Below are 26,779 nucleotides of genomic sequence, written 5' to 3'. Positions count from 1 at the left end.
CTTTGGAGCATAACCGTGCGATTTTTTTCCACGGCCGACGACGCCATGCCATTCTATGGCGGAGTATCAGACCAACTTCGTCAAGCTGCACGTCAACGCCCCAGGCCATTGAAGTTGGATCCTCCACCATCGAAACCGCCAAACAATCCCTCCAACCATAGCGGTTCAGCTCCTCTCCCTTCGCTATGCTGTCTAGAGTAGCCCAGGCTTCGCGCTTGGGCTTGATGACAGCTCGTCTGTCACGGCCCGTCGCATCTCCCTCTCTCCGAGCTCTTCCCGCCGCCGCTCCTCAATTTGCCTCGCCGTGGCTCCGAACATACGCCAAGAAGTCCTCCTCTCAACAAAACAAAGATTCGAAACAGAAGCCTTCCCAGGCGCAAAACGATGCTGAAAATGTCGAGAAGCCTGCTGAGAATGACATCGACAAGGCGGGCGAGAAGTCTACCGAGGCTCCGAAGGAGGGGGAGCAAATACCTTTCCACAAGCTACCCGATCTGACACAGGGTATTCCTTCGACGCTGTTTGAGGAGATGGGCGGTGATAAGAAGAAGGAGCAGAAGGAACTGCAGGAGATGGAGGAGGCTGAGTCGAGTGGTGGACCGTGAACGATCGGAATATGTCTCTACGTCTGAGCGAAATCGCAAGTGGTGGACAAGATTCATGCTTATCACGGCTGCTGCCGGTGGTACTCTGAGCGCTCTATACATGGGCCGAAACTGGGAAGACACCATCGAAGCTGAGCGTCACTCTGACATTCCCAACGGCCCTGGTCTTGGTCTGTGGTGGAAGCGTGCCAAGGCCCGTTTGACCGAGTCCGTCACTTACTACCAAGAGCCTGCATTCGAGAAGCTCCTCCCCGATCCCGATCCTTCGTTCGAGCGCCCTTATACTCTCTGCCTGAGCTTGGACGACCTCCTCGTCCACAGCGAGTGGTCCCGTGAACATGGCTGGAGAATTGCAAAGCGGCCTGGTGTCGACTACTTCATACGTTATCTTAGTCAGTACTATGAGCTGGTCCTTTTCACCTCTGTGCCGTTTGCTACTGGCGAGCCTATCATGAGGAAATTGGACCCTTTCCGATTAATCTTGTGGCCCCTCTACCGAGAGGCTACCAAGTTTGAGGATGGAGAGATCGTCAAGGTAAGCGTCCTCAATAGTCGTCAGTGTTCTTTCGCTAACAGTTTAGGACCTTTCCTACCTCAACCGTGATTTGAAGAAGGTGATCATCATCGACAGCAACCCCAAGCACGTCCGCAACCAACCCGAGAACGCCATCATCCTTGACCCCTGGAAGGGCGACCGAAACGACAAGGAGCTTGTCAACCTCATTCCCTTCCTCGAGTATATCCACACCATGCAGTACGAAGATGTTCGCAAGGTCATCAAGTCCTTCGACGGCAAGCACATCCCCACGGAATTCGCCCGTCGTGAAGCCATCGCCCGCAAGGAGTTCCAGGCCAAGCAACTCGCCCACAAGCAAAAGCACGGCTCCGGCGTCGGCGCTCTAGGCAACCTCCTCGGTCTCAACCCCAGCAACATGAGCATGATGGTCTCCCCCGAAGGCGAGCAAAACCCCGCCGAGGCCTTTGCACAGGGCAAGATGCTCCAAGACGTTGCCCGCGAGCGCGGCCAGCGAAACTACATGGAGCTCGAGAAGCAGATCCGCGAGAACGGCGAGAAGTGGCTCAAGGAAGAAGCCGCCATGATGGAGGCGGCCCAGAAGGAAGCTATGAACAGCATGATGGGTTCGTTCAGTGGCATGTTCGGCGGCAGCCCACCACCTGAGAAGAAGGCCTAGAAAAGGGGCTCACTGAGTGAGGTGGCAAGCACATCTCCACTAATTAATGTCTTGTAATTTTTTTACGATAGGGGATCTCTGTTACAAAATACCATACTTCAGATTGGGAAGAGGTCTTATAGAAAAAGCATGGAGGGATGCATCCTTGATGATTTGGGGCATTTGGTGTAAGAGTGAAGAGGGGACTTTGTATATTAGGTGTATGTTGGGGGAACGGATATGTAAAAACATGATGTTACAAGTCAAATTTATGAGATAGGATTGAAGCAATGTGTTACCGCCTCCTTTGCTGCCACCGTGATGCATTCGGTTGTCTTGGGTGCTGGGAGTGACTTGTGTTGGTGTATTGACATATCTCAGGGAGCTAAGTTCTGTCTGTCGGAATAAGCTCTCAGCACAAGTCTCAACTGCAAATAACACAACTATATCTCTGGGAGCAAGAAAACTTGAGACTTGCGAAGAGGGTGTTAAGATAAACTTGGTAAGGAGTCCCATTAGCTTGGCTAAGTTACCCAAGTCTTTTTACTACTGAGGACAAAGGTTATAAAATGCTTGAAGCAGTCTTTTCTCCCTATTCCATCTGTCTATCCCCCTCACTCCCGCCATGGGTAAATGGGAAGTCTGAGAGTGATCTCTTTGCCCTCCTCTCTCGGATCGATTGCAGATATGGATGCTGTGGGGGAGCGATCTCTCTCCCCAAGCTCCCTCCCCATCCATAGGCAGGGGTCCTGTCGCCGCACCCTATGGAAGGTCGCCTGCCTCCGAGCGGTACATTTGGATATTTAGCTGCTGAGGTACGGGCTTTGGCTGACACTGTCCCGACTGGGGTCGGAGATGAGCGTCCTGAACTTCCTGATCCTGAGCAAGGGCGCTCGCCGGGCAGAGGAAAGCCCTTGAACCGCCTGGAATTGGAATACTGTTAGCCAACTCGTCTCTCTGATAAGGTGAAGTGAAGTGAATATCATGACAGTGCTTACTCGAGGCCCTGGATGTTCCGCTGGCTCTTCATCATCTTGTGCTTCCACGACTGGTACTCGTCCCTCCGAAACTTGTCCTCTGCATACTCTTTTGGCTTCATAGGAAAGTAACTGTTACGAAACATCCCCATACTTGCAGGAGTTCGCTCCACCGGCCGCTTCACGTCTCTGGAGCTGCCAGAGCACATTTCGAGGAATGTTGGGGTCGAGACGAGGATTGGTAAGAAATGTGAGAAAGGAAAAGGAAATGTGAAAGGGGAGGACCCGTGAGCTTTTTATCTGGGAGTGGCGTCCGTGTCAACAAACCAGACGTGTTTGGTAACCACGACCATCTTGCTTCATCATCGGCCCCGTATTCTTGCATCTCGTAGCTCCTCCTATAGCCATGGCAAGTGTTAGGTTCGGAAGACTGAGGCAACCCTAACTTACAGTGGTTGGGATGTGTTATTTGTTATTTGCAGTCGAGGCTTGTGGCTGAGATGAGAAGCTGAAAGCTAGTTATGTGGGCAGTTGGTGTTAATATGTGTTTGTTAGCCTTTTGTTTGTTACAAAATTTCCGTGTCTACAGAGCGGCGTCTATAATTTCGCAGTGACTTGGCCTGCTTCTATTAAGGATACTACGATTTGAGGCGCTATTGCTCGAGCCTCCCATCGTCACCACAGTCTTGAAGTTAATCGCATGATCTTCCCCTCAAAGAAACACCATCAGACGCGTCGTGTCCTCTGTCCATAACTATAATGAGTGGGCAACAACAAGAAGTTAATACTGGAGGCTATTTATAACTCGCTATCACTACCTAGTCAAAGAAAAGGGTCCTAGATCCGCATTAGCCCAACCACAGGAAACACTTGTTGAGTGGACCATTGGCATATGGTTTTCAACGTGCCTCTCAAGTGAGGAGGTGTCACTGTAGCCCACGTGAAAAATACAGCCAACTCTACTCCTCCCCTTCCAAACTATCGTCTGTAAAGATCACACCTCCTCCCAAATCCCCTTTATTTCCTTTCCCCTCTATCATCATCAAACAGCACAAATCACCACTTGTTTTTTGTCACGCCATTTCAGTTCTGGCTCTCAGCCACATACCTCAACTGCACTTTTCTTTTTCAACCCTGTACAATTCGATACACTTTTCAAGATGTGTTGTGGCATGGGCAGCAAAAACCAAATTGCTCGCGACGACAACACATGGAAGTATCGCCACACCAATTACATATTCAACAACGCAGGGGGTCAATACATCAAGCGAATGGGTAAATATGCCCTTATAGCCGGTAAAGGTCCCCTCTAGGAGTGGGGACCCATGAGAGAACATGCTATCCCGCATAGAAACAGGCCCAGGTACGACCACACTGCGCCACCCACCTTCAACAAGATCAACTGGGATGGCGGGGGAAACAGGGCCGACCAGTTGCAAAGGACATCTCCCAAGGGCTCGGTTCATTCAGAGCGCCATAGCCCCAAGCCTGTCTTCAAGAAAGTTGACTGGAACGCCAAGGGGCATCCCGTACGATCGGTATCTCCCCGGGGTACGACTTTTCGGCTTGTATGTGGTCAAGACTTGTTGCGATGATACTGTGTGCTGATAATTGAGAAGTAAGCCGGCGAGAAGACCTCGCGACGCTCCCATGATGGATGCGCACAAGCCTGACAATATCGAGGAGGGGCCAGGGCCTCGAGCCTAAGCGATGAAAGAAAGGGTCGCCTGTGAGATCGAAGAAGACACTAAGAAAAACCAAAAAGAGCCGATATCATGTATCTAGATAGCTTCATTTGGCCCTGTAGGTCGGGCTACGTATGGGTGGTGTTGAGATAATGGATGTGTGCTCCAGGCCACAAGTCACTTCTTGTAGCCTGCCCACTGGAGCCCCCAGGTACCTTAGGTACCTTGAGTTAACAGCTTCTTTATACATACACACAACTTCTCTACGAGCCAAGGCCCTTTCATCAGAATATACCATCGATTATAGAGCCCCTCAGGGAGAAAGACCATCCAAGACGTAGAAAGAGGATGCCAAAATAAACTTAGCAAAGAGTCTCCTAAGCTCAGGCTATATGCTTCCCCTTAAATTGTAAATCTTCCTATGTCCACTTTCCCTACTACTTTCTCACTAGATGTAAAGCTGGAAGCTTGGGCAATGATGTGGGGAGTCGGTGTATTGCCTGAAGTGTGTTTATGAGAATGTTATTTTTGAGTTGATAGACCTGACAGCTGATGCTTGCATCACGCACCATACCCCTGCGGCCTGACCAACAAGATCAAGCCGAGAACCCTTTAATACTCTCCACAAACAACTTTGCTACTAAAGCATGCACCTCTTTAACGGGGTGATATGAATCGAAGAAGATATGCTTCTCGGGATCACTGCATAAATGTCGTGGAACACCCTCGCTCGTATAAACGCCCGTGAGACATGCAGTCGGAGGATTAACATAGTCCTCATCGAACCCGTACGCCTCGGGATCCGAAAACATGTCGTTGAATAGTTCCTGCACGTCGATCACTGCGGTTTTGGCATACGCTGAGTATCCTGCTGCAATTTGCCCGAGACCCTTTGTCAGGGCGGGGACGTAGTCTTGCACGCTGGGGACGTTGTAGGCTGAAGAGTTGTACGTTGCTGGGAAGGTCGTTGCGTTGAGATAGTTTGCTAGGATGATAGTCTTTGTACCTGTGATGAATCAGAATTTGAACTTTGAGTTCGAAGGGCGGTCTTACCGGCTTGAAATAATCTGTTGACGTTCTCGTTGATCAAGCTCGTGACCTGTCCTCCAGTAATACTTGTGTTGAAAAGAATGTCATTGGCACCAATCCAGTGAACAAAGATATCACCAGCCTGAGGTTTATCCCAAGATAGAAACGACAGAACTTGATCTGCAGCTGAAGGCACTGCAATCGTCGACTCAGCGCCTGTACCTCCAGCGACGAAATCGTTGTTGGTAGTAGCTCCACCAGTCGCGAGGTTGATGAGCTTAAGGCCCAGCTGCTTGGCCACTACATCATTCCATTTCGGTCCATTCCTGTCCAGAATCAGTATCAACTCTCAATTGAGAGAGGTAAAACTCACGAGAAAGAATGGTGGTAGTACGCTGGATCAGCAGGCCAAGTCCCATTGCTCACGACCCAAGACCCATTCCCGTTATCGCTGAAACTATCACCAAAAACGACAAGCCTTGAAAACTTGGCAGGGTGCTCAACGGGATACGCATGCGCCAAAAAGCTGCCGTACAGGCCTGTCAACAAAGCGCTGAACATTTTCATGGTTGATCAGGATGAAGTTTGTAGCTTGGAATTTTTCAAAGGATGGGGTTGATAACCTCGGCAAAAAAGCCACCGACGATGGGAGTGTCTTGTATTCATATAAACAACATTTCTCTGCCACAATATGACGCCCAAAAAACGGAGGATCTGATTGGCTGCTCTGGTATTGGGCTTATTGTTTATCAAGAAAATGAATCCTACGATATTTCGTCATGCAAGTTTCGGTCCATACGAATGCCTGGGGAGCTGTAGCCGGGATGTTCGGCAGTGAGATTGTCGCGATAGTTTGGGCCGATCTCATAAGCACTACGACTGAGGATTTCTGAGTCTTACAAGAATTGTTCAATAGAATTGAATTTATCGTGAGTAATAACATCTTTCTCATCTGACGTGTACTCCACCTCAGCTTGAGATGGGTCCGATGCTCATAAGAAGTCTCCGTCGCCCAGAAAACTAAACAACAAAGCTTCAGTCTCTTCATCCATAATCATATTCCCCGTATCAAAACTCTCCGGCGCCGTCGGCGTCCCAACATACGCCTGCGCCATAGCCTTCGAGCTCTCCCCAACTTTCCTACAAATATCAATCAACTTTCCCCTCATCTGATTGAACATAGACGGCAAGTATCTCGGTGGCGTCATACCCGCACCCTCACTCATAGCCCCCTCAATCTTGACCGCCAGCCGCTCCAGCGTCGATGTGAAATCGTGTATACCCGTGACGAGGTTCGGATCCCAGAGGGTGGAGTGTGTAACCAACAATCGGGAAAACATGTTTATGCAGTGTCCCATCTGGATCCAGTAGGTGTACGGCATGGAGAGAATGGTGGGGGATGTTAGGAGCAGAAAGTTTTCGATTACGGCTTTGACGGCGTTGAGGCATGATACGAGAAGATAGGAGCAGCGGAGGGCATGTGGGGAGGGGTCAGCGGCCGGGAGGAGGTTCGGGTTCGTTGGTTCGTGGAGGCGTTCGTCGATGCCGATTTTGTAGAGGTAGACTTGGAGCATGTGGAATGACATAGTCAATGGTGCTACTGAAGGTTAGATTCAGGTACCGAAGAGCTTGTAAGCTGTTGTACTACCTTGAAGACGAGATCCTTGATGCAGAGTCGCTCCGAGATCTTGTACCTGTCTCTCCACATGTGATGTTGCCATAAATAGCGTATGCGAAATCTGTGCCTCATTTCTTTCTAAATCCTGGTACAGCGTTGCGCTGATCGAACTAGCGACGAGCTGTATCCTCACCAGTTGAGTAAGATATGTGTCCCAGGGAGATTCCAATCCTGCTTCGAGGACTGAGCAGTTGTTGTTGATGGAAGGTCGCGAGGGCATCGGTACAATGTCTTTGACACAGATTCTTAGTCTAGATCAGGTCAGTTCGCATATCAAGATCATATGGTGTCTCTCGCTTACAAGGAATTCAACCAAAAGACTCCCAAGTGACATCTCCTCTCGTCGCTTGTTCTCACAGGCGGAGGCTCTTGCTTCTTGGTGATTTCAGTCAAAACCCCCGGTGCAGTCCTGGTGCCTGATGAGGGCTCTTTGTCAAGGCCTAGCTCTGTGACTAGTGACATGGCCATGTACATAAGATTGCTGAGTTGGTGGCCGAGAACCCAATGAGTTTGGTACCTTCAAATGTTAGTATATGTAAGTACGTGCTTCGGACGAAAGACATACCAAGCAAGAAAAACCAAGATCCCTTGAAGCAGCTGAAGATTCTTCTCCGCAAGTGTCCATATTCTCCGCCCAATTTCCTCTCGGTACTTCTGCGCAAGTTCCTGCTGAATCTCAATATTCTCCTGACACGTAACCACCATAATCGCCATATACAGCATCGGTCGTTCCCGGAACAACTTCTCAGGAATTTCATCCAGACCTATCCACACGAAGGGGAAAAGTGGCATCATTTCTTGACGATAGGTTTCTAGCATTTTGTAAGCTAGACGGTGAGAGATAGACGATAAAGGGAATGAAAAGAGCGCGTGGATGGGTGATTGGGTCTCCGGTGGCGTTTGTGAACTTGAACTCGTAGCTGATGAGGCTTTTCGAGGATGAGTTGCTATCGTTATTGATGGGAGAGTGGAAGTTGATGAGGATGATAGGAGGTTTGCGACTGAATCGAACTTGGATTCTAGTCTTAGAAGATCACTAGTAAAGTCAGTCAACTGCCAGTTCGCAAGATTAAGTATACACACTCTCGAGCATAAGTCCCGCCTTTCGAATGACTCCTCCGACTATGACTTCCTCTCGGCTGAGAAACACACTCCTTGTTCAATCTCTCACATCTATGCCGCCAATATTAGCTGGATCGCTAGCCCCAATATTGAGTAACTCACCTTGTACACCGTTTCTGCCCTGATACCATGTCACATCTTACCTTTGCACTAGCACAGACCGTGCAAGCCTTGAGGCCTCTGAGTTTCGCGTCATTGGCGTCCATGTTGATCGTGAGGTGATGATAGTGAAAAAGGTGATTGTTGGGTTCTGAGAATCGACCATAGCTTTGGACGTCATCAAATGGGCTTAGTTTCAGTGGCTATGCAGTGGTCTTAGCGTGGCTGGCGCTCTGATCCTTGGCGCTTGAATCCTTCGGCAGTGAAAGTTGGAACAGCCTAAATAGGAAGCCCGCATACCGTTACTCGTATGTTATCGCAAAACGTAGATGTGTATCGCTGAATATAAAATAATATATTCGGTGACATGAGCTTAGTTTCTGAACCGGTCGCAGAGGCTCAACGGTGGCCACACGCTAGCAAGTCTTTGGTTGGGTGGAAAACCAACAGAATAGGTTTCACTGAAACTTTTGGGCGGATACCGACCAACAGCATATTAAGCATGATTTTTGAATTTGCCAATTGAAGGTACCGGAATTTAGCTGATCCGATCCAAGGGAGGAATATGGTTTCTATGTTCAATTATAGCACACGAACTTCAGTTTCACCCACGGCTTACAAGCACCATCATGTCTACCTCTACGAAGCGACCAAAGGTCTTTGCATATGCCAAGTTTGATCTCGATGCTCTTATTCTTCTCGCGACAAGACTTCGAGGTCAATCATGCACTGTAGACACTTCGACGAGGCCCAAAGCTGGTAGTACGCACTGGGTCATTTTCATCGCTTTCGAGGATGGTGTCGAATGGGTATTCCGATCGCCACAGAGAGGACTGAGCGCCATGATCACCGAAGAATCTGCGTCCAAGTTGCTCAATAGCGAGGCTTCGACTCTGGAGTATCTGAGAGCTCTGAGTTCGATACCGGTACCAGAAGTGTTCTCGTTTAGGTGAGGTTGTCATGTTCTGGAACAAGTGCACCTGAAGAAGAAAGAAGAGATACTGATATGATCAAACAGTGGAGGTGGTGGCAATGACATCGGAGTGCCGTATATCCTCATGAGCAAGGCTAGTGGCCGTCCATTGTCAGATTATGACTGGATTGAGCTGTCTCAAATAGAAGGGTATCCAAACAGACGTCCGCTTCTACCCATGACAGACCGAAATCATGAAAAGGTAATGGCGCAGTTAGGAACCATTATGTCCCGTCTCTCGGATACCCATTTCGACAAGATTAGCTCGCTATTCCAAGACAACAACGGTAACTACTTTGTTAGCGAATGCCTAAGCCCCTCTCTCCTTTGGCAGCACAGAGATGAGCTAGAAGGTATCGACCGAGGCCCTTTTGATCAGGAAAGCCAGTATCTTAGGTCCCTGATATCTGCCTTTACAGCTCATGCTGAAGAGTTCTCGTTCAGCCCTCATAGCTTCTTCGCTCCAATACCTGATCCTTTCGAATATCCGAACTGGGCAAGCTATCGCAAAGCGGTGGAGAGATGTTAAGCTTTCTGCTCTATTGCCGATAAGGTCGAGGGCAACAAGAACCGACTCGACTTCTTTATTGCAGCTCGATTCTTGAACAAAATGGTTCCTCACCTTATTTCGGAAGAAGGACCGTTTGTGCTCTGTTTGTGCTCTGTCATCCAGACCTTCACCGTGGGAATATCTTTGTCGACGAGGACTTCAACATAACGTGTATCATCGACTGGAGTTCTGCTTCGGCGGGCCCTGCAGCAGAGTTGTTCTCCATTCCAGGACTCAATGGGTCGTTTTCACCGCCTAAACCGTCACTCGTTGCAGCTTTCTGATCGGGATTTCGTGATGGGGGCCAAACCTTGGGGCCTCAGCAATGGGAAAGAGCTGACAAACTATGGTATTTTCTGCGACTGGTTCGAATGCTCTCCACACAAGACTATGCTCTCTTCAAGTCTTTGTTTGATCTTGTGTAAAACAAGAATTCAGATGATATTCCTCAACTCTTTCATGACAGGAGTATGCAAGAGTCTGGTCAAGCTCTATTGGCTAAGCTGTGCCAAGGTGACTCTGAAGAGGAAGAAGATGAAACAACACAAAAAGATAATAATGATGGTCAAACGAGTGTTTCTGTCGACGTTATAGTTGCAAGAAAACTTTCACTGATATCCGAAATGAACACCAATTTTGTTGCAGACAAGAGACTTTGGCTATGGATCGAGAACGTCTTAGAAACACTGGATGTATAATCTCTTTTACTTATCACTAAGATTCTGTTACCGAGATAACACCTTTCTTGTGATTCCTGTTAAAGACAGCGGCCTGAGACCACAATGGCTCTGCAGGGTTTAGAAACGAAAAGAGTATGAATCAGACGAAATAATCAGTATCAACAGTATTCTCACAGGGCTGTTGCGCTTTCTATTGTGCACTAAAACTCTGTAGGATCAGACAGTCAACATGCGTCGATTCTTGTCATATTTGTGATGGAAATATTGACGAGTGTCAATGCCGGGTGTACATCACAACACCGTGAAACCTAAAATGTTTCTAGACTAACATAGATTCTAGCATGTGCAGCCTAGACTTGATTGTGTTAGGGAATGACAGCCAGCCCATCTCTCTCGTATGTGTAACAAAGCTACAGACCAATGTGGTAGGACGCACTGGTCCAATAAGCCAAGTTGATGGATGCAAGACCCTCTGACTTTGTCATTCGGAGTCAGTCCCTCTCTCGTCACATAATCGTCATGCTTGAAACACTGAGAATTGAGATTTGTCCCATGATGAGGACCACGTGCTATACAAAGAAATGACGGCTTTTGACTGAATTAATTGAGACCTGGTCTTTGATCCGTTAAGAATCTCTAAGATATACAGCGGTATTTGCTGGACTACTGTGAATTCCGAGTACGAGATGAGCCTGCAGGAACCAAACGGCTTATCTGTTGAAGCAAGAGGCCTCGACCAACATGGCTCGTATAATGCCAATATTGAGTTTGTACAACAGACGATGTGACGAGACCAAGTAAACAAACCCAGCATAAAACCTCGCTAAAAATAGAGACTTGGCTTGGTGCCTGAATGCGCCAAATTGTCCTTGTGACATGCATCTCCCCGTCAGCGCGAAGGCCCTCAGCTGCCTTATGCATTCCAACAAGGCGCATGACACCGCAAACAATAGTGTCATGGCATTGTTTTACCAATTGCATATAATTCTGTCGCAAACATTTTAAGATTCATCTGTTTTGATGAGGCATCGGAAGATCCCCCTGGAGGTGGTGTTTGGCCTAACCCGTTGCAGGCTCATTTAATTTCAACTGAAACATCCATGTCCAGGACCCGCACGCCATCGACTCCTTACAATATGGATGTCTTCCCTCGCCCTGTAGCTTTGACCAATCGTTCACCTCTCCCCACTCACTCTCTTTTTTTCTGCCTTGCACTCTCAATGAGAGAGAGCGTTGCGTTCTCTACAGGATGGCAGCCCATTCGCCTCAGCTCAACCGCCGCAGGTCGGTAGACCAGCTCTTTGAGCTGGTGGAAGGTCTCGACGAGGCCCAGATTCACACTCTTCTTGAAGACTTCAACAATACCGTCTCGAGCAACATTCCCGTCTCCCACGGCATCGACTTTTTCGAGCATCCCACGACGGGCGTGACCAAGACAAAGACCGCACCTGCGCGATCATCGTCGATTCGAAAGTCGTTTAAGCAACTTCCTCGATTGTTCACGCGCACGCCGAGCAAACGAACTGTCTCTGCACCGATTGCGCGTCCGAAAACAGCGGCGCCGACGACGAAGCACTACAGACGGATCAGTCGACCTGTACTACCGACGCTTTCGAGTGGACCAGACTTAGATGCTCTGCTCTCGGCGTATCTTGCGCCAGCTCCGCCGCCGTCGTCTTCGCACAAGACTATTTCCCCATCGCGATCGATATCGAGTAATTCTACATTGAGCCTCGAGGCGGAGGATTCGGGCGTTGATTCACTGGCACCGCTTGTATTCGGTCGACCGCAGCGAGAAGCGAGCCCAATGGGCGATATTATGGAAGTGCTCTCATTCTAAGCACCGAATAACTATGGACGAATAATACCTGCCAATACGGCATTTGGACGTCCACCACGACAGTAGTGATGCAACCACTACCACAACACTATTTGCTAGCTCTGCTTTGACATTGGCCCGGCGTTTTTCTATTCTGTACGATCATTGGAGGCGTTTTTAAAGCTGTTTGCTAGTCAGGTACTAGACTGTCTGTCACCCAAGGGGAGGTCCACTTTCGACTACCATCACCATCCAATACTGTTTGTACTCAATGGATTCACGAATTCATTATAACTGCCCAACTACGTACCAATCTACTATACCCTTTCTTTTTTTTTATGCAGTTGCTCCTTGACTTGAGGCGCCGAAGAGTGTTTATTGTAGCGAATTTGCCCGCATTGACTGTGCACATCGTCATCTCGTAAGGCGTTAGTGCAGTGGGCCTCCTTAGACGACCTAGACGACATGTCTTGGCAGAACTGGGCTTGTAGGCTTGCTCCTCATTGGGGATCGTATTGCTGTATCGTCATTTCAGTGCTGGTGCCCTGCTCAAAAGTCTTAAGATCGCGTGTCAGGGGCCAAGAACAACTTTAGCAAACCGTTTCCCCAAGTTTATTCTCAGCTATCATGAGCTATCCTAAAACCATACTGAGTTTATCCTCAACTATCCTACGGTATCCTGAAGTTATACTAAATTTATCTAAGTAACATAAGTTATCCTAAAGTCATACCAAGTTTACCCAAGCATTTATCTAGGACTTGCTCTCCCCTTACCTACCTTACCTATGACCATACCACGTGACCCCACCCACACTTGAAGAGCTATCCTGGGCTTGGGGCTGAGTAAAACCACACAAAGATTCAGTGACAGAGCAAAGTCATTCAACAACATCGTCAATTTTTCAACTTTCCAACTTTCAAAGATTTCGAACATGGGACGCGGAGACGTTCCGTCCGTTGCCGTTGGGGCGGTCTTTGATGAGAATCAACAGATCATGGATCTCGTCGAGGAACTTACCGCAGAGAAGCAGCAAAGCAAGACCCAGCTGCAACGCGTTCTTCACAGGATCTACAAAAACATCGCCAGATACGGTGAAGCCCTACGGCTCAAGTCCAGTGCTGAAGCTTATGTCTACGATGGATGGCGAGGTCTCCTGAACACCATCAAAGCTATCCTGAAACTGCCTGGTACCGACTTTGTAGGCGCCAGGATGTGTTTGTTTCTCGGTGCAGAACTCATCTGCCACTCTGGTATCCGTAAATAGTATCAAGGTGCCACAGCAGATGAAGAGCTTGCCGATCTATATGAGCTTTGCACAGAGATTGATGATATTCTCCTCGGCGCTCTGCGTACGATCTGGATTCGTAGCGGGCAGACCGAATCCTTTGAATGGGTATTTGCAGATCATCTAATTGGCAAACCGCTTGGGAACTTCGAGTGTTGGGATGCCAAAATCGCCGTGTGTCTGTCACTCGAGGAGTACAAACGCCGCTTCAAAGTGACACGAAGAGGAGAACGATACTACTATTCCGAACTAACACTCGAGGGGGATCGGCAAGTCTACGCAAAATCGAAACTCTACAAAGGTCCAAAGCCACGATGGGATCTCGAGGAAGGCACAGGCCTGAATCCGGAATGGAAGCGGAGGGTTGCAGGAAACGCCAGGCCCATCGCCGGTGATATCAAGTACACTTTTCAACCACTAGCCACGAAATATTGGGACTGCTATGTCTGTCGTCGTTCTTGGCAGTTTTGCCTAGACGCTCAGCAGATCGCGGAAGCAAATCTCGGTACCCAACGACAAGAACTCCTGAACGACATCTGGCTCCGTCACCGCATCCCACGAGAGATTCAAAGGGAGATTCTATCATATCTCCCACCCCCACACCGCGAACCATTCCCCTATCTCAAGAACCTCGACATTGGAGCAGCTTACACTCCCTTCCCTACAGTCGGCGAGAGATGCCTGGACTGTGAGAATATGGATGAGGACTCAGCCATTCGACGCACATGCCCTCAAGCAAGTCTTTACATCTGGAACTTTGCTCTACGGTGTTTTCATAGCTTTCACAAGAATGAACTCAACCAGTGGTCTCTATGTAGTCACGGTAGTGATTGCAAAGGTCACCACGACTGCAGCGACCACAGTTGGGCTGTTCTCAGAGATCCCGAATTCACCCTGTTCATTGAGAAGGAAGCTTCTCGAGGCAATGATCAATTCATTTCGCTGGATCAAATTGGCCTTGGCCCGGTTCAGCATATTCGCCTCCATAAGGCGGAGGATGAGATTCGATCCAAACGACTTAAGAATGGATCCTTGATCTACTTTGAAACCCACCGAGACTGGGAGATGACAGGTGGTCTGGGCGGCTTGGTAGACAGCATGCTGCACGGAGGAGTGCTGACCAAGGCATGGAGCCAGGGATATGACGACGGAGGCACCGAAGACGAAGATGATGATCAACCGAACAGCAATGATCAAGAAGAGGACAGCGACGATGGTGATGGAGACGATGACGAAGATGGTGAAGAGGACGACGGCGAGGAAAATGAAGAGGATAGCGAGGATGATGATGATGATGACAATGGAGAGGATGATGACAATGGACGCCCTCGCGAAGCTGGAACGCGCAGAAATCGGAGCCAGTGGGCTCTGGGTCGGAACCTTCTCACCCAGAGTGTCGCGGAGAAGGTGGTCAAAGACCTCCACTCGTGGCCAGGACGATGTGAGTGGTGCGAGTGATCTAGCAGAGGAGAACCTAGGGGAGGTAAGAAAGCTCGGGACCTTGACCTACAATAATGGAGATATTTAGGTCGTATGGCCTAAGTTTAGGGGACTTCTACTAAGTTTTGAGCCGAGGCCAACGTCTATCGAAGGAGTGGCCGAAGATACCGACACCACTTGCAAAGGACGCAAGGCTGGGATTATACTGGGATTGGGCTGGGAAATGTAAGAGTTTGTAATGGTTGCTAGTAATAATGCCATTCATGAAGTAATATTTGCGATTTCTTTGCCAGAGAAATTGAAGGTATGAGTCTTGTAAAATCATTGAGAAATGTATGTGTCAAATCTGTGTGACCAGTACTTAGGGGTGACAATCAAGCCTAATAGAACTTCATCAAGACTTTTGCTATGTGAGAAACGCGAGTCTAAACGTTTCTTATATCTACTCCCTTTATAATCGTTTAGTAGAGCTGAGAATCAAAAGTTGAATGTATTGACAACCAAGTTCTCTGTGGTATACACTCTCAGCCACAAGGCTCTAGGTTCTCTCGGCTGGATTAAGCTCTCAGCCATAAGTCTCAGCGGCAAATAACACGCCAGGCTCACAACAGAAAGGGATATGCCACGCACCCACTACTGATGAAGAGGGTCTCATCTTTGGGCGTGCAATTGCAGTTTCAAACTCATGAGCCTTTTTCTCGTAATGGCTCGCTTTGATTGGCGTAGGTAGCTAATGATGACGGCTATTCACAAGAGTCTTGTACTCTGGTTTGTCTTAACCTCAGTAACACGTCAGTGATTGCAACTTGGGTGGTTTGCTGGGCCTGTTTGGCTGGCCGGGCTGCTTGTTCCTGCACTGCCCTCCGAACAAGTCTGCTTAACGGGAGAGAGCTCACCAAACATCAAATACTTATCTGTTCGCTTCAAAGCCCTATTGGGTGGCACGCTGCATGTTTGCTTAATTTGCTTACCTTAACCAATCTGAAGACGGGAAGTGAAAAGTCGGTGCGTGCACCCGACAAACAGCTGCGAGATACCACCGTGAATCAGAAGCTCCTTGTGTGACCTCGCTACCTACTCACCACTCCCTCGGGGGGCGACAAAATAAACTTCGCAAAAGTCATCCTAAGCTTAGGAAAGCTCATCCTAAACTTAGGCTATATTACCTAAGTCCTTTTGTCATTTATGATCTAGGTTCTGTGTTTTCTTTCCTCCCCGTAAGGTATTTGCCTTCCTACCTATGGAACCTGGAAGGCACGAAGAAGACTTGCGCAAGTTTACACAAGGTAGGTGGTATTCTTAGCTCTTGACTCCTTGTGGGAAACTTCAACTCTTCAAAAGCAACCAAGTTCTGTCGACTGATTTAAGATCTCAGCATAAGTCTCAAAAACAACAGAGCACCCTTATGCCGCAAAGATGGATGACGACTTATTATTCTCTTCCAAACTCGACCGCATTCTACGCCTAAACTACCGCTTAACTAGGCTCATCAACAATCTAGCTCAGAAAACAGGAGACATCACCCAGCCACTCAAGAACCTCCTCACGCAACTTTATGAGAGCTTCTCTAGACTTTCCGACGTCCTCAGCAGTAACTTGAACGATGGCCGGCTGACCGATGGACAGCTGACCGATGAGGAAGTCTTCGGTGCCTGGCGTTCCTTCTTCCAACCTATCCAGGCACTGCGGCAACTTCCCTGTGGAAAGTTCGTGGCAGCGAGACTGCTCCTCTTCACTGGATGGAAGTTTACTCGGGCACCTGGGTTGAAACTGAAGTACAAGGGGGAAGCCTTGGTCGAAGAGACAAAACCCTTGCACGAATTCATCGCCGATCTCGATGATGCACTCCTTGAGCCGTTAAAGAAGATGTGGGAGCTCAGTCAATCTCGCGAGCGATTCGACTGGGTATACACGGATTTTAATATCACCCACTATGGTGAGATGAGCGAAGGCGAAGCGCTTGCACTTTCTCCACAAGAGCTCAAAGATCTCGATGGTATCCGAGGTATGAAATATTATTACCGCGATCCAAGCGAGTCTAAGCGATACACTCTTCACAAAGGACCGATCCCCCGGTGGGACTGTGGTGAGCAAGACTGGGATGATTTCGAATGGAAGGAAAAGGGTTCTGATGGTCCTCTAAATGACTTGTTGGAGTATAACTACCGGGACGATGATGCACCTGATGTGAACTTCGCCAATAACTTTCATATCTTTCGCCGATCGCATCAATTCTGCCTGGATGCCAGGCAAAAGTCTGAAGCCCACATCGGGCGGCAGCAGCATCAAACATTTGACGACGTCGCGCGTCACCTTGATCTCCCTCCGGAAATGCGCAACAAAATCCTAAGCTACGTCGAATACCGCGATCCATTTCCATACCTGGAGAAGCTTGATCTCGCAGAGGCATATGTTCCCTTCCCTAAAGTCGGCGAGCACTGCACCCGTTGCGACACCATCGAAGGAGAATCGACCGCCCAACGAACTTGTCCTCAGAAAGCCATACACGTATGGAACCTGGCCTTGCGGCGGTTCCACACATTCCATAGGAACAGCTGCAAACAATGGTCTCTTTGCACCCAACACGACTGCGCCGGACACCACGATGACGAAGAAGACTGGGAAGTCACAGGAGAGCCTGAGTTTACCAGATATCTCGAGTCCCTAGCTGCACGAGGCAACGATGAGTTTGCATCTCTTGATCAAGTTGGCCTCGGGCCTATGCACCCCATCCGACTAGAGGTAGAAGCCGACACCGCAAGGGAATATTCGCTTTTCGGAGGCAACGGTATCTACGGCAACTCAAGCGATGATGCAAGGATGATCGGAGGTCTCGGGGGATTGAAGGACGCCATGATCCACGGACGTACCCTAATCGCTGCATGGGAGGGATATGACGATGATTCCATTTTCTATGTCGGTGCTCAAGCATGGGAACCGTTTTGGCAGCACGGTCGCAATTTGTACGATGAAAAGGTCGCCACAGTAGTTATCAAAAGGCTACACTCGGAGGATGAATGTGAGTCGTGTGTAGAGGCAGAGGAAGAATTCAATGAGTTCCCATTGATTTCTATTTGAGCACATGGTGCCCCAGGAAACTACCGTCCAGAGAATGTAACTGTTAAGCATAGAGCGACAGACAGACAGACAGACAGACAGAGGGAGAGGGAGAGGGGGAGAGGGAGAGAAATCTGGCGGGACTCACAACTTGAGATTTTCAGCTAGCCAGACAGTAGACCCAGCACCGAAACCAAGCTTTGCAATTGCCTTGAACCTGCCGTCTAGTACATCACCAGCTCGAGCCGTATGGAAGTACTTCAACCTTTCCTCGTAGAGAAATCCCTTGTGGGCTGGGTCGTTGATTATGTGAGTTGTAGTGCCATTGGATATAGGTACTCGAAAGTCGTCGATTCCAGAAACTTGGCATTCTGCCGGAGAATGTAGTCTTCAAACAGTTTTGGAAGGATATATGAGCAGAGTTGGCTGTCATTCTGTTTAATACGGTGTGAGTCATGTGGCTATTCAAATTTAAGATGTTCAGGCCAAAGCTATTGAGAATATCGCAGGACCAAAAGTGAAGAAACTATGGTCTGCTTGCACGAGAGCAAAAGAGGAGCTATCCATGTGACCGCGGGAAACTTGTTGGGGTTCCGTCTTGATTGAGAACGTCTATTAATGCACGCTACTTTTATATCGGTATACGAGCTGCATGGTACCTCTTGTTTCTAAGTCACTACTGGGCTTCAAATTGCTTCACAACTGGGTCGAATCCATACACTTTGGTTGTGCAGCTGCGTGAAACGTTCTGTTTAATCACGATGTACACAGACTATAGTGAGTGCCATGCGCCATATTAGCATAAGCAAGAATTCCAATAACTTTGCAATTGCCAGAGCTAACGAAAGAACTCAGACGTGACCACTCGGCGCGGAATTCTTGAAGGTGACGGATGACGGATGCGTAATTCGGCGAACTCCAAGAACAGATAAGGATGTCGTGGTACATGACCTGATCATGCATTGGGTCACACGAATAGCTCCTTTGGGCATAGCAGGCACTTGAGTAATGCCAAGAATCTGATCAGATAACTTTATTCGCTCTTTAGGCGAGTCGTAAATTTGTGGCTTGGCTAGATCAGATAAGATAATCTCAATCAGGACATCCATACTCTGTACGCGACATCCAATGGCCTCACTTTAGCGCTCGCCAAGACACTTGGGAGAGCCGACCTCGGGACCAACAGGTGAGAAAACTCTGCACCTTTCATAAGTGAGTGGTTTATAACTACGAGTTCCACGAGGAGTAGTGATACGTTTCACCCTCAACTCCTAGCCACAGACCTGTTATTGAACCGTTGACCATGGACAAAACAACTGGCACCATCGAGCTTGATCAGAAGGATGACCTCAGTTCTCCAACAACATCTCAAGCCGACCCAAAACTCCCGGGAGTCTTGCGCGTGGAAGCAGCAGCTAGCAAGCTCACAACTCCCAAACGATGGATCTTCTTCACCAGCATCTTCTTCTTCAGCTACGCCCTCAACCTTGACTTCCAGACACGAAACACCTACGTCCCCTACGCCACATCATCCTTCGGCAATCACTCCCTCCTGGCTACGGTCATTGTCATCCGTGAAGTCGTGGCCTCTGCTATCCAGCCCTCGGTTGCCAGGCTGACTGATGTCTTTGGCCGCATTGAGATCTTTACCCTTGCCGTCGTTTTCAGCTTGGTCGGGACGATCATACAGACGTATTCGGCAAATATTCAGACTTTTGCCGGTGGTGCAGTGCTGCATTCGCTCGGGTACAGGATCTCAATCCTCACTATTGAGATCATGATTGCGGATTTCACGTCCATGAAGACGAGGCTGTTCTTTGCTTTTGTGCCTAACTGGCCTGCCCTTGTCAATATTTGGATAAGTGGAGATATCACATCTGCTATCCTTTCAGTAACTTCCTGGAAATGGGGAATTGGCATATTTGCAATCATTAACCCGATCTGCGCTCTGCCTCTGATCATCTTCATGTTCGTCCTCGGGCGTCAGACGAAGCGTTCAAGACTGGAGCAGGAGACTCTTGGATCTTCCTCTTGGACTGCGTCTCTCAAGGCAATCTTTTGGGAGCTTGATGTCGTTGGCGTACTGCTCTTGACAGCTGCCCTAGCTATGACATTGATCCCTCTCACGCTGGCAGGCGGACAGAGCGCCAAGTGGAGGGATGCCAGCATCCTGACACCTCTCATCATCGGTCTTATTCTTTTCCCAATTTTTGCCATATGGGAAAGGAAAGTAAGTCACCCAATGCTTCCGATTCACCTCCTCAAGCACCGAACCGTATGGGGTTGTCTCGGCATCAGCGCTATCTTCCCGATCGCCTTCATGGTCATCGGAAGCTATCTGTTCAGCTTGCTCGTGGTATCTTACAATTTTACCGTCAAGGACGCTACCCGAGTGGCGTTACTCTATCAGTTCTGCGCTATCATTGTAGGCTCTCTTCTCGGCCCAATCATCATCAAGATTCGACGCCTCAAGGAAGTCATCTTGACTGGTATTGCACTCTTTTTCGTTGGGTTCGGACTTATCTACCACTTCCGAGGTGGCTCTGGTTCCAAATCTGGAGTCATTGGCGGAGAAGTCATGATGGGAATTGCTGGTGGCCTTTTCTCTTGGCCAACACTTGTTCTTATCCAGACCGTTGCTCAACACGAGTACATTGGAGTCTTGATATCCCTCGTTTTCACTGCAAACGCGATCGGCCAAGCCATTGGTGGCTGTGTGTCTGGCGCCATGTGGACACAGACTCTGTACAAAGAGCTTGAGAAGAACCTTGCACCATTTGGCAATTACACGCTGGCTTCAGCTGTGTACGCTTCGCCTTTGACTGTCGTCCCTCAATATCCTTTGGGATCGCCTGAGAGAGAGGCTATGGGCTTGAGCTATCGATACATCCAAAGAAACTTGAGTATTGTCTCGTTATGCCTCGTTGTACCTATGCTTGTTCTTGGACTATGTCTTCATAATCCTACACTTTCCGATAAGCAAGCTCAAGTGGACGAAAATGTCGAGTCTCCAAAAGAGCAAAAGCAGAATACTGGCAACTAAGTTCTCTCTGCCAATTTAAGCTCTCTGCCACTAAGTTTCAACTGCAAACACTACATCTAGATTAGACATTATACACAGCCCTCACCTGATTGTTACAGCACAAATTGGGATAGATAAGAAGTCTGTATTATAGCTACCTAGCTAGGGTGAACTCAAGAATCCTGCCTAAATAGCCACTTCTCAAACTGCACCGTGCCATTACCATTGGGAGCTTTTTCTTCGCCAGTCTTCCATCTCGTGGAAAAAGCGCCGAAACTACCATGCTTTTTAGGCTCCAAGGCAAACGACTTCATTCTCGACGTCTCTGGACTGTCTTCTCCCTCACAAATAAGCCTGCCTCGATAAGATCTATCAGCGAATGTAATAGCCCGGCCGACATCTCCATGCGAAATGCAAATCTCAAAGGCATTGTAGTAGAGCCGCGCAATGTACGGCGCGGCACAGGCACCGTATTCCTCCTGGAGAGTATGAAGTAGTGACAAGCAGTCTTTGAGGCTGGAATTTGGATTATTCCTCATAGTAGAGGCGTTTCCAATGCTAGCATAAAGCTGCTGGATTCTCACTCGACGATCATCGCTGGCTTGGAGTTCCGATGGAGACAGAGAGCATAGAGAGCATGCGCAGTCGAAACCGAAAGACATTTTGAGCTTGTGTTTTCGCACATTTGATGGACCTCCTTCGTCATAAGAGATGGTAATCTCCTCTCCTGCCTTGATGGGCCCAATAGCATGGATGGTCCCGTGATTCGCCTTGCTGTCCCAGTTGTTATGTGAGTTTGGCAGACAACTGTGGTTGATTAAGGATAGAGTGGGATAGACAGCGCCCACAATCGAGCCTGGTCCACATGGAAGGGCATTTGTTCTGATGATCCCGCTGAAAGGGTCTTCGCCAGGAAAGCTGTTATGGAGAGACAGAAACTCCTGTTGCTCTGACTTGGACAGGGCCTTCAGCCTCGGCGCCGCAGTGGCCTCCAAGTTGCCTGGGCTCATAGTGCTAGCTACGAGAAGTGGCTTTTCGCAAAAGATTTGGGTTCCAGCAGGAATATCAAATCTGGCGATAAGTCCTCTACCCTTTCCAGGTATAACCCTAACTTCGAAAAGGAGTCCATAAATGGAGATCGGTAGCTGAGAGGGAATCATTAGAACATGAAGGACATGTACATAGCTTTTTGACATACCTGCTCGTAGAGCCTATAGGAGTCATTGACTTCTTCCTCAGAATAGTAACCAGATTCACCAAGTGCACTTTGCCATGACCGAACACGAGAACCGAAATAGTCGCGGGCAATATCCGTTACTAGGTTGATGTGGAATTCTACGTGGGAATCGTCATCCGGTATAGAACTGAAGCGCAGAAACTTGTGGCCTTCGAGAGGAAGGAGGAGTTGCTTCCCTTCTTCAAATACCATGTAGTCGGCCTTGATCTTGAATGCACTCTCATCTTTGTAGACGGTCTGGACGTGCTCGATGAATTCTTCCCATATCTCTTGGTCTTCATACCCTGAGAGGCGAGGAACCATGTCAAACCCAGACTCGCGGACCATTGCGAAAACGTATACCAAATTTTGTCATATGCTGATACTGATTCCGGGATATGACCTAATATATTAGGGGATGGGACTGTGATTGAGTGAGGATTCAGATATCGGAGTGAAAGATCTTGCTGTGAGATCTAACGGTTCTCAAGAGCAAGGGACAGAGAGAGAATACTGGCTTGATATTTGTTGGTAAAGGAGACGGGGTCAGGCTATGTCATGCAACAGATGAGTTGATAAGCCTGAGTAGTGGCATAAATTACAGGAGATTTCATATGTAAATTGTAAGAATTCACCCAGCCTGCTGCCTATCCTGCCTAAGTGATATGTTTGCCATCATCTTGATGTTTGTCCAGTTTGGTATAACGCCCAAGTTGTGAGTTAGATGTGTTATTTGCGTTTGAGACTTATGGCTTAGACCTTAAATCAGCACACAGGACTTGGTCAAATTGATGGACAATCTCGTGACCTGTCTGCGGACACAATCTCACAAACCAGGCTACCTACCCTAATTGTTATGTTGTTTATAGCCGCAATCATACCACGGAACGTGATTTCCTGCGAGATACATAATTGCTTTGCAGCAGTAAACGCTCCAGGTTCTGTCGGCTGATTTAAGCCCTCAGCCACAAGTCTCAACTGCAAATAACACATCTAGCTCATAACTTAGACATTATACCAAGGTGTCTGACTAATTGCTACAGCACAAAGCTGTTCAAACAAAAGAGAATGGGCTCAGAAATCTCTGTTATGCAGACAAATACGGATAACTAAGCTTATCGACAATAAAGTATTTCCAAGCATGATCTAGAGATAAAGAAACATTCGATTCGGGCCTTAATGAAGAAATTATCGCGATATGTCACAAGCGATTGGCCGTAAAAGGTTTTCTCATTTGGCTAGGACGCCCTTTGTCTTGTCAAGGCGGATATAACGCCCGGGTATAGTCGAACCGGCTGTTTCGCACATCACGCCGTGCAAAACCTTCTCCTGGGCGTCATCGGAGCTGAATTGACTTTTCTCACAGTGACAGACTTTTTAAGCCTCCTTCTAGAACAATTCTAGACTAGAAATGCCGCCGTCGTGCAGATATTTTCCTCTAGCTCCGAAACATGTGATGTGATGCCTCACAAACCGCCGACCTTCCGAGGCCGTATTAGTCCACCACTTAATTCGTATCATCACTGCCTCAAAAGAAAACAAGTTTAGGTCTAGATAGCACGGACATGTCTTACCCAACTATTACACCAAGCCTCTAGTCAGGATAACCAGACACGTAAATTATCCCGAAGGGAGCCGCATCTAAGAAACTCTACGCGCGCCTCGGCCGCCGCCGGCCAAATTCGCATCACGTAAAAGTTACCACTTAAAACTCCACCACGCGGGATCGTCTTGTGTAATGGAATCCTCGCTATCAACTGCTTTTACGTACAACTTCCACTGGCGGGTTCTTACCCCAGCGTGGAGAAGAGGAGGTTCCCCAGACCTTGGCGTTCCTTTAAATCTTGATCTCTGCTTGCTTTTCTTTTTTGCAAAAGGGCAGAGTTGACAACTCTGACTTAGTCCTTGCCATTATCATTATTTCTCTTAAAGTACTTGCCTTGAAGGTTGAGACTTCATCATGGATGCCATTACTCCACAGACTGCGTCCAAGAACGCGACCAACAAAGACTCTGCCCTTGACCCTGATCAGATCGCTCGCATCGACCATTCCTACGACCAAGCCATCGGCACAGTAACCGACTTCGAGAAACAAAAAACCGCTGAAGGCGAAGCTCACTTTCGTCGTCTAGGATGGAAGCGACTCGCTGTTATCCTCATCGTCGAGGCCATTGGTCTTGGAACATTCAGTCTTCCAGGTGCCTTTGCGACACTCGGTATAGTCGCTGGTGTGTTCTGCTGTATTGCCTTGGGCTTTATGGCCATCTATACAGCGTGGATCATCGGAAAGATCAAGGTCTTGTATCCTTCGATTAAACATTATGGAGATATTGGCGGCTTGCTCATGGGCAGGTTTGGTGAAGAGTTGTTCGGCGCTATGTATGTGCTGCAACTCATCCTTATCACGGCCTCTTTCGTCCTCACGGGCAGCATTGCTCTGAACATCCTGGCCGATGATAAGGTTTGCGGTCTTATCTTCAGCGCCGTGTCGGGCTTTATGCTCTTTATCCTAGCCATCATGCCTTCGTTCGCCGAGGCCGCCATCTTGGGTTACATCGACCTGGTCTGCATCATGACAGCCATTGGTATCGCAGTCATCGCATCCGGCGTGAATGCTTCCAACCAGCCCGGTGGTATTGGTGCTTCAGACTGGTCTGCTTGGCCTGACCCTGATGCGACTTTCAAGGATGGCATGGTGGCTATCTGCAATATCATCTTTGCTTATTGCTTTGCCATGTACATGACTCCTTTCATGGATGAGATGCATACACCTGAAGACTTTATGAAGTCGGTCTGGACTCTTGGAGGTGTCGAGATCTTTATCTACACCCTCAGCGGTTCGCTTATCTATGTCTTCGTTGGCAAGGACGTGGCCAGTCCTGCTCTTCAGTCTTTACCCGGCATTCTACCCAAGGTGGCCTTTGGTGTGGCTCTCCCCATGATCTTTATCTCGGGCGCCATTGGCAATACCGTCACAGCCAAATATGTTCATCTGAGATTTTATAAAAACTCGATCGTTCGGTTTGTCAATACGCCCAAAGGCTGGGTTACTTGGCTTCTCACCCTTGCTGGCATCACAATCATCTCTTGGGTTCTCGGCGAGGCAATTCCCTTCTTCAACGACCTTCTCTCACTCAGTTCGGCCCTTTTTGTGTCTGGTTTCATTCTATACTTCCCAGCAGTTATGTGGTACAAACTTATTTGTAGAGGCAAGTGGTATGCTAGAGAAAATATTCTTCATGCCATTGCTTGTATTTTTACCTTTGTTTTCGGCCTTCTGGTCCTTGTTGGAGGAACATATGCCACGGCTTTGGATATCGTAAGTCTTCTGTCCAATTTAGTGAGAACTCATGACTGACACGTTCTGCAGCAACATCATTATGAGATCGGAGCTTTCCGTACACCATTTTCGTGCGAGGCGTAAGTGGCAACTGAGGAGTTGAGGTGTCGACTGTATAAACCAATTTGGGATGAATTCTTTTTCTGTATACGTGTACAATAAGTAAAGCGATTGGAGTAATGTAGCGAGCAATGGGTGTCTAAGTTGACCGTGTCCACTAATCCTGATCACGCTCTCTTCAATGTGCCTATCTTCCTCATTCGTGAGTCCCTTGCCACTGGATATCCGGTATCAGTCATATGAGAGTCTGGGGCCGAAGCTAGGCGATAGCGGTAATTAGTCTTGCCAGATCCGTCTGTACAGCTGGTAAGGGTCAACACTCCTTCGCTTAGATGGAGGGAATTTGATGATAATACGGAGTCTCATCACCCATGCAATTGGTCAACAGCGATCTGCGAAGCCATGTACCGTTTGGGAAACAACAAGCGACACATTCAATTGGCTGAGTGGTGCTGGGCGGGACGATCTTGGTTTATTAGTATGTACCAAACATCATGACTTTATACGGCCCACAATGCCCTGAAGTCGCATTAGACTCCCGAGTGACGATAATAAGTAGTTATAAGTCGGGTTGTATGGTCCGAAGTAAACGCAGGATTACGCGACCCTTCCCTCACAATTGTTGACGCCACGACATTCGAAGTCCCCAGGGATGGCCCCTGAATTGAATGACCTCGCCAATGATGACTTGAGCCCCACGCTTCTTTGAACTGCCAGAGATGGTATTTGGAGCTGAAGCCTGTGGCTCAAACAGCTTCTGATCACCATGCAGAACTTAGCATCCCCAATACCCGTATCCTAGCTCCTGGTATCGCTTATGTAGCCGCTTTCTGAATATCGCCTTTACCACCTTTTCTTCCTCAGTGTCCTCTTCTTCTTCCTCTACCTCCTCATCGCTATACCGTTCCTCGCACTTCCTGTACATGATATGGAGATACTCGTACGCGTATTTTTCTCCTAAGCACAGCG

General features: G+C 48.4%; 12 protein-coding genes; 8 read left to right on the top strand and 4 right to left on the bottom strand.

The window, feature by feature from the left end:
* Positions 1–185: 185 nt before the first annotated feature.
* FFUJ_04012 (related to mitochondrial translocase protein) lies at positions 186–1,798 on the top strand (the record flags this gene model as incomplete). XM_023572753.1 has 3 exons in its annotated part: positions 186–601; positions 657–1,140; positions 1,187–1,798. 3 exons carry the CDS (start codon positions 186–188, stop codon positions 1,796–1,798), a joined length of 1,512 nt encoding a protein of 503 aa, XP_023427239.1.
* Positions 1,799–2,369: 571 nt separating this feature from the next.
* Positions 2,370–2,963, bottom strand: FFUJ_04013 (uncharacterized protein; the record flags this gene model as incomplete). XM_023572750.1 has 2 exons in its annotated part: positions 2,370–2,700; positions 2,776–2,963. 2 exons carry the CDS (start codon positions 2,961–2,963, stop codon positions 2,370–2,372), a joined length of 519 nt encoding a protein of 172 aa, XP_023426819.1.
* Positions 2,964–4,079: 1,116 nt separating this feature from the next.
* Positions 4,080–4,461, top strand: FFUJ_04014 (uncharacterized protein; the record flags this gene model as incomplete). XM_023572749.1 has 2 exons in its annotated part: positions 4,080–4,322; positions 4,378–4,461. 2 exons carry the CDS (start codon positions 4,080–4,082, stop codon positions 4,459–4,461), a joined length of 327 nt encoding a protein of 108 aa, XP_023426818.1.
* A 574-nt stretch (positions 4,462–5,035) lies between these two features.
* FFUJ_04015 (related to phosphatidylcholine-sterol acyltransferase precursor) lies at positions 5,036–6,029 on the bottom strand (the record flags this gene model as incomplete). XM_023572748.1 has 3 exons in its annotated part: positions 5,036–5,445; positions 5,493–5,794; positions 5,842–6,029. 3 exons carry the CDS (start codon positions 6,027–6,029, stop codon positions 5,036–5,038), a joined length of 900 nt encoding a protein of 299 aa, XP_023426817.1.
* Positions 6,030–6,460: 431 nt separating this feature from the next.
* Positions 6,461–8,474, bottom strand: FFUJ_04016 (related to cercosporin resistance protein; the record flags this gene model as incomplete). XM_023572747.1 has 6 exons in its annotated part: positions 6,461–7,065; positions 7,117–7,397; positions 7,448–7,663; positions 7,712–8,182; positions 8,230–8,319; positions 8,371–8,474. The coding sequence occupies 6 exons, from the start codon at positions 8,472–8,474 to the stop codon at positions 6,461–6,463; spliced, it is 1,767 nt and encodes a 588-aa protein (XP_023426816.1).
* Positions 8,475–8,996: 522 nt separating this feature from the next.
* FFUJ_04017 (uncharacterized protein) lies at positions 8,997–9,869 on the top strand (the record flags this gene model as incomplete). XM_023572746.1 has 2 exons in its annotated part: positions 8,997–9,316; positions 9,386–9,869. The coding sequence occupies 2 exons, from the start codon at positions 8,997–8,999 to the stop codon at positions 9,867–9,869; spliced, it is 804 nt and encodes a 267-aa protein (XP_023426815.1).
* A 1,950-nt stretch (positions 9,870–11,819) lies between these two features.
* Positions 11,820–12,410, top strand: FFUJ_04018 (uncharacterized protein; the record flags this gene model as incomplete). Its single annotated transcript, XM_023572745.1, has 1 exon — positions 11,820–12,410. The coding sequence occupies one exon, from the start codon at positions 11,820–11,822 to the stop codon at positions 12,408–12,410; it is 591 nt and encodes a 196-aa protein (XP_023426814.1).
* A 911-nt stretch (positions 12,411–13,321) lies between these two features.
* FFUJ_04019 (uncharacterized protein) lies at positions 13,322–15,133 on the top strand (the record flags this gene model as incomplete). XM_023572744.1 has 2 exons in its annotated part: positions 13,322–13,588; positions 13,655–15,133. The coding sequence occupies 2 exons, from the start codon at positions 13,322–13,324 to the stop codon at positions 15,131–15,133; spliced, it is 1,746 nt and encodes a 581-aa protein (XP_023426813.1).
* A 1,398-nt stretch (positions 15,134–16,531) lies between these two features.
* On the top strand, positions 16,532–18,193 carry FFUJ_04020 (uncharacterized protein; the record flags this gene model as incomplete). The annotated part of the gene is made up of 1 exon (XM_023572743.1): positions 16,532–18,193. The coding sequence occupies one exon, from the start codon at positions 16,532–16,534 to the stop codon at positions 18,191–18,193; it is 1,662 nt and encodes a 553-aa protein (XP_023426812.1).
* A 1,282-nt stretch (positions 18,194–19,475) lies between these two features.
* FFUJ_04021 (probable SIT1-Transporter of the bacterial siderophore ferrioxamine B) lies at positions 19,476–21,215 on the top strand (the record flags this gene model as incomplete). Its single annotated transcript, XM_023572742.1, has 1 exon — positions 19,476–21,215. One exon carries the CDS (start codon positions 19,476–19,478, stop codon positions 21,213–21,215), a length of 1,740 nt encoding a protein of 579 aa, XP_023426811.1.
* A 152-nt stretch (positions 21,216–21,367) lies between these two features.
* Positions 21,368–22,758, bottom strand: FFUJ_04022 (uncharacterized protein; the record flags this gene model as incomplete). XM_023572741.1 has 2 exons in its annotated part: positions 21,368–22,339; positions 22,393–22,758. The coding sequence occupies 2 exons, from the start codon at positions 22,756–22,758 to the stop codon at positions 21,368–21,370; spliced, it is 1,338 nt and encodes a 445-aa protein (XP_023427126.1).
* A 1,612-nt stretch (positions 22,759–24,370) lies between these two features.
* Positions 24,371–25,834, top strand: FFUJ_04023 (probable neutral amino acid permease; the record flags this gene model as incomplete). XM_023572739.1 has 2 exons in its annotated part: positions 24,371–25,729; positions 25,781–25,834. The coding sequence occupies 2 exons, from the start codon at positions 24,371–24,373 to the stop codon at positions 25,832–25,834; spliced, it is 1,413 nt and encodes a 470-aa protein (XP_023426810.1).
* Positions 25,835–26,779: the final 945 nt, after the last annotated feature.

The sequence above is a fragment of the Fusarium fujikuroi genome, chromosome FFUJ_chr02 (genome assembly GCF_900079805.1).
Source record: "Fusarium fujikuroi IMI 58289 draft genome, chromosome FFUJ_chr02".
In the NCBI taxonomy this organism is placed as follows: domain Eukaryota; kingdom Fungi; phylum Ascomycota; class Sordariomycetes; order Hypocreales; family Nectriaceae; genus Fusarium; species Fusarium fujikuroi.
Note: the sequence above shows the minus strand (reverse complement) of the source record. Positions and strands in the feature narration are given on the sequence as shown.